The sequence below is a fragment of the Bombus vancouverensis genome, chromosome 5 (assembly GCF_051014615.1).
Source record: "Bombus vancouverensis nearcticus chromosome 5, iyBomVanc1_principal, whole genome shotgun sequence".
Classification (NCBI taxonomy): Eukaryota; Metazoa; Arthropoda; class Insecta; order Hymenoptera; family Apidae; genus Bombus; species Bombus vancouverensis.
The window spans coordinates 8355119-8361383 of record NC_134915.1 but is presented as its reverse complement, the minus strand read 5'-3'; the positions used below and the strand labels follow the sequence as shown (position 1 = coordinate 8361383).

Sequence of the window (6265 nt, the reverse complement as noted above, 5' to 3'; positions counted from 1 at the left end):
TAAATTTCTTCCTTTGTAATATTTCATTATGTCTGAATAGAGATAATAATCATCTTAATTTGTAAAAACAATATGATACTTTTACTGCAACTTGTACAGGTATTATAATGATATGATATATTAAAAATGCCAAATATATTAATAGATGAATATACTTCACATATTCTAGAGTAATAATAATATTATTTTTTATATGTATATGTATAACTATTCTCTACTGTCATTTTTTACATAATATTTACTATATTAATGTATAACGTATAACATGAAATCAAATATTAATATGCCTAGTGCAAGAATATTTTAATCATTATACTTTTACACACTATACTTATACATATGTATATGTGTATGTGTATTGTTACACATTTGACTTTAAATATTTAAAGAAAATTCAATTAAATAGTAAATATAATATATGTAAAAGAAATAAAATTTCAAACTATAAAATAATAGAGAACTTTCAAAATATTATAGATTTGAAATATATCATGTAGATATAAAATTTAATGGTACATACCATATGATGTACGGTTCGTATTCGTGAAAATAATCTCAATATGTAGTTAACATGTTTTGATCCTATTATCAGTGACGCTAACTAATATAAATAAACTGATAACATGTATGTGTTTTAAACAACTTGTTACCTAACTATAGTTACGATATAATAATTTTCGAATATACATATTTTGTACCAGTTTATACATATAAAATTCAAAGAATACTACGTTATTAATTAAATGTATTAATTTCAATTAATAAACGGTATTGTATGTATCATATGTATCTAATGTATCATTAGAAGTTAATACGACTAAATTGTTATTAAACATTTCTTGTTAGTGAGAATGTAAATGATAATATTAATACGGCACTGACTGTTATCTACGTAATATTATGTCACACGTATGTGTATATATAGTAGATAACTAGAAGAGAATAATATCTGAAGACTCAGTAGAAAACAGCACAAGAGATCAAAGGATACTTAAAACATATATCAATACTTTTGCTTTAAATTCTCGTTTTATTTATAATTATATATTATATTACGTAAAGATGATTTCCAAAAAACGTATCATAGATCTATTGCGAGTTATTTCTTCTCAATCGTGAGTATATACATATATGTAATATACATACACATGTACATATACATATGGATATTGTTTTCAAAATGTATTCGTACTATAAGTCGAAAAAATTATATGTATATTATACACTTAATCTATATTAAAACAATCTCACATTATTTTTTATATAATGCTTAACAGGATATTTAATGATATTATTATTTACGCAATATACTAAAAGATTATAGATTTTACAATATTTGTTAATTCTATAATATTGACATATGATATAAAAAATATAAACTAATTTATACTAAAAATTTTAAACAATTATATATTTATATATAATTAATGTGTCTGATAATAAATAAATAAATAAATTTGTATTATTTAACAAAATTATTATATTGAACATAACACATTCAATTATATATAATAATATGTGCTTAATATGTATTTAATATACTTATGTTACAAATGTACAAATATTACAGATTTTTATATATTTTGAGATCAATAATTTTGTTTTTTCATTGGCATTCTTATTGTATTTTAAGTTAATTTTAATTAAACATTTTTGGTATTAATTGATGAAAATTGTAGATGTAAATGTCCAGCTCATGGAAATCCAGGAGGTACAACTATACATGAATTAAGAAAAGCTCGTAGTACAGTAGCTAATGCTATACCAGCAAAAGAATATGCATTTGAAGTATGTATTTTCAAAATTTCATGACAAATGACCTAATATTGAAGCTAAGTCTGTTATTGATTAAATAATTATAAAATGTAAAGAAGATCGTAATTCATTTAAATATTTTTAACACTATCATACTATGCTGTCATGTGAAATTTATAGTAGAATCCATCATATATATTTAGAATTATTTTGCTTTTTCCAATAGTCTGTGATGTCTATATGATGCTTTTTCCTGAATTTTTAAGAAATAGAAATTTAATAATAAATTCAATAATTCAATCCTTTATTTTACTCTTTTAATTCATATTTCTCAAATAAAAAGTATAAAAAATAGCATTGGAGTTAAATTTATACATCTTTTATTCATTAAACTTTGACTAAATATTAGTTTTATTAATTTCATCTTGATTAAAATAATTGCAGATGGCTTGTTCTACAGTGCGGTATGGCGTTGGTGTTACAAAAGAACTCGGTATGGATATGCAAAATTTTAATTCAAAGAATGTGTGTTTGATGACAGATTCCAACTTAATAAATTTACCACCTTTTAAAACTGCTATGGACAGCCTTACTAAATATGGAATTCAAACTACAGTTTACGATAGTGTACGTGTAGAACCCACAGAACAAAGTCTGAAAGATTCCATTGAATTCGCTAAACGTGGACAATTTGATGCTTTTATAGCGGTAAGAGACAAATATATGCGCAAATCTTATTTGAAAATTATCAGTCTCATTTTTCTAAAATATGTTTAGGACATATTTTTATGTTTCTTAACTAGCAAGCAGCAATTCTGCATTTTGAGAAATAAAGAATTAGGAAGATAATTAGTTTTATCAAATCTGCATTGTAAGAAGAAAAAATGAAGATAATTACTCCTATATTTTTAAAATTTATAAGATTAGCTATAGTTTTAATTGCTGTAGCTATAAATTAATAACACATTATTTATTTACTATGAAGTTTAATATAGGTTTAATATTATTATTAGGTAGGAGGTGGTTCAGTGATGGACACTTGTAAAGCTGCAAATCTTTATAGTTCTGATCCCCAAGCAGACTTGTTAGATTACGTAAATCCACCAATTGGTAAAGGAAAACCAATTACAGTGCCATTAAAACCATTAATAGCAGTACCAACTACCTCTGGTACTGGTTCAGAAACAACTGGTGTTTCTATCTTTGATTATCAACCACTTAAAGCCAAAACTGGAATTGCTAATAGGTAACTTATTATCAATGATCTTATCAAGGAAAAGGTACTAATATGATATATAAATAGCAATGTTGCAATATAATTATTATTTAATTGTAAACAATTTACATTTTGTGTATGAATGAGTACATGTGTGTTATATATTATTAAACGTTATTTGTAATTCAAATTATTCAGAACAATTATTTATTTTGAGAATTTTAATTACAACAGAGCTCTGAGACCTACCTTAGGTCTTATTGATCCAAATCATACATTAAGCATGCCAGAAAGAGTCTGTGCTTATTCTGGTTTTGATGTGCTTTGTCATGCTCTTGAATCTTTTACTGCAATACCATATACAGAAAGAGCTTGTCCTTCCAATCCAATTCTTAGACCAGCCTATCAAGGTAGCAATCCTATTAGTGATGTGTGGGCAAAATATGCTCTTCAAATAATATGCAAGTATGTAATTGTTTGTTGTAAAAAAAGTATATAACGATTATAATAAACAAGTAGAATATCATAAGAATATAAATTTTAATATTTTTAATATGGCCTACATTAACATAATTTGCTTTCTTTTTATAACTTTCTTAAGAACTATTTATATTTGTATAGTTTTCATATTGTATCACTATTACTTCCAATTACAAAATGAAATTAGCAATAAAGTAATAATTGTATAAATTAAAAAAATATTTTTAAATATAATATTTATGCTTTCTCCACATAGATATTTTAAAAGAGCTGTATATAACCAAGATGATCTTGAAGCTAGAAGTAACATGCATCTTACAAGTACCATGGCAGGTGTTGGATTTGGTAATGCTGGAGTTCACCTTTGTCATGCACTTTCTTATTCTATTAGTGGAAATGTTCATAATTTTCAGCCAGAGGTATGTACATTTAATTTTAAATGATAGAAAAGATAATAATTTTATCAACTTGTTCATAAAAACAAAACATATTAAATGCATTATTACACACTTTTCTGTACTTAAATTGCTACAATATAAAAGTGTAAATTTTTTTATTACACAAAAATGTAAGAATTAAGGAAAATGTTAATTATCAAAATTAAAGTAGGTATGATTTGTGACATTAAAATCACATCTTATGCCATATACAAAATAAATGTACATATACATTAAACACAACAGATAGTTATTGACAATTATTGTCATTAAATTATGTTGCTGAATATACAGGGTGGTTGGTAACTGGTGGTACACGCGGAAAGGGGGTGATTCTACGCGAAAAAAGAAGTCGAAAATATAGAATAAAAATTTTTTTATTTTCTTTTTTTTTTTAATTTTCCATCGAGACAACGATCTACAGTGAGATCCGTTATAACGAGACGTGATAAAGTGCACGCATACCGAGCGAAAATTCAAAGTCGATTTTCTCGAAAACAAAGCCTCAAATGAAAAATTTTTATTCTATATTTTCGACTTCTTTTTTCGCGTAGAATCACCCCCTTTCCGCTTGTACCACCAGTTACCAACCACCCTGTATAATTATATAGGGTTAATTACATTTAATATATCTAAATAAATATTTGTTGAATTATAATATTGATGCATTGTTTATTATAGGGTTATAACAAAGATCATCCTATAGTGCCACATGGTCTTTCAGTTGTTATATCAGCACCTGCTGTATTTTCTTTTACTGGGAGTGGATGTGCAGAAAGGCATTTAGAAGCTGCTGAATTACTTGGTGCTGATATTACCCGAGCTAAAAAAAGTGATGCTGGCAAAATATTATCAGACGTTGTAAAAGAGTACATGCAAGTGATGAAAATTGAAAATGGTTTGACTGAATTAGGTTTCAAAAAGGAAGATATACCTAATTTAGTCAAAGGCACACTACCACAAGTAAGGTTCATTATTACGATATGGATACGGTGCGTTTTCTGACGAATTAACGTTTTGACATTATTAAGAGACATATTAAGAGATTAATAATTCAATGAATTATTGTCACTGAATTAGTATTAGATAAAATGTGACATATAATTATGTACAGTGTCCTATTTAAATCGATTCCTGCGAATATTTCCAAAATGCATTAATCGATCTGTCCTTGAATAGTTTCAAAGACGGATCGATTAATGCATTAAAACATCCCATCTAAAAAAGCAAAGCTGACCTCCATATGTTTTTTCTAGTACCATAAGTAAATTCGGAGATATTCGCAGGGACGTATTTAAATAGGACACCCTGTTTATAGTTATTATAGCTCAATTTGGTTGTTGCACATTTTTCACTGATTATGTAAATGAATTCAGGAAACAGAAATTTTAGACACATATTTTCTGGTTTTTAAAAATTGTTAAAAAGGAAAAGTTATAAGCAATTAAAAATTTAGAAAACCGAACGTCTCCGACTACATACCGAATGTACCCGAAGAACGCGTAATGTTACACGTCTGCGAAGGCGCCACACGTGTACTGCCATGCATGAAAGAAACGGACTCGTGACGTTACAAAGGAGGCAGCTAAGAAACGCGCGTTTCCACGCCGCTCAAATATCAGCAAAGTTTTAATTTAATTATTTTGATTAATAAGTAAATGTATGTAACGAAAATGTAAACTAATTGCTTCTAGGAACCAAAATTTTTGTCTTTAGTAACTTTCTAAATGAAAACGGCAATTTTAAACAGATAAACAGATAACAATTTCTTGCAAATTAAAATATTTTTCTTAATTTCAATAATTTCATTAAATCGAACTGTTTAAAATTATCTCTCACCCAGAAAACATGTGTACATATTTTGGTAGGTAGAAAAACCACAATCAATTTGCAGTAGTGATTTATTAGTCACTATACATTATGAATTATGACAATCAAATAAATTTGCCATATTTTTGAAATTTCATACTGCTATATATGACGAATTCATACAATTGTTACATAATAATATATACTTTTACATTTTATTATTTGTATGATCATACAATATTTTTTTCACACATTTTAAAGCTATAAATAATCTTTGAGCTTATTTCATTACTAATCCATTCTTACATTATTTTCAGCATCGTATTACAAAATTGGCACCACGAGAACAATCAAAGGAAGATCTCACACAGTTGTTTGAAAACTCATTTACAATTTATTAAAAAAATAATGTTTCTCAATATGTACTGTATGTATTTTCTCAAAGACAACATTTGATCTATTTTTTAATATCTACTTTTTCTAAATGAAATTTTGTTATTTTTAATATATTTTATATACAAACACAAATGTTTTTTTAATGAGAATATATAATTATACTTAATTAATT

The 6265-nt window shown here is 26.1% G+C and overlaps 1 protein-coding gene across 1 annotated transcript; it reads left to right on the top strand.

The window, feature by feature from the left end:
- Positions 1–845: 845 nt before the first annotated feature.
- LOC117161375 (Type III alcohol dehydrogenase) lies at positions 846–6259 on the top strand. The gene is made up of 8 exons (XM_033342851.2): positions 846–1115; positions 1680–1788; positions 2200–2463; positions 2769–3001; positions 3206–3436; positions 3708–3870; positions 4570–4851; positions 6015–6259. Exons 1-8 carry the CDS (start codon positions 1063–1065, stop codon positions 6096–6098), a joined length of 1419 nt encoding a protein of 472 aa, XP_033198742.1. The 5' UTR covers positions 846–1062; the 3' UTR covers positions 6099–6259.
- Positions 6260–6265: the final 6 nt, after the last annotated feature.

Excerpts from the sequence above, each read along its gene's own strand:
- LOC117161375 (XM_033342851.2), top strand. The coding sequence starts at position 1,063 with ATGATTTCCAAAAAACGTATCATAGATCTATTGCGAGTTATTTCTTCT. Across the intron at positions 3,871-4,569 it reads TTCATAATTTTCAGCCAGAG|GGTTATAACAAAGATCATCC; the intron begins GTATGTACATTT and ends TGTTTATTATAG. Across the intron at positions 4,852-6,014 it reads TCAAAGGCACACTACCACAA|CATCGTATTACAAAATTGGC; the intron begins GTAAGGTTCATT and ends CATTATTTTCAG.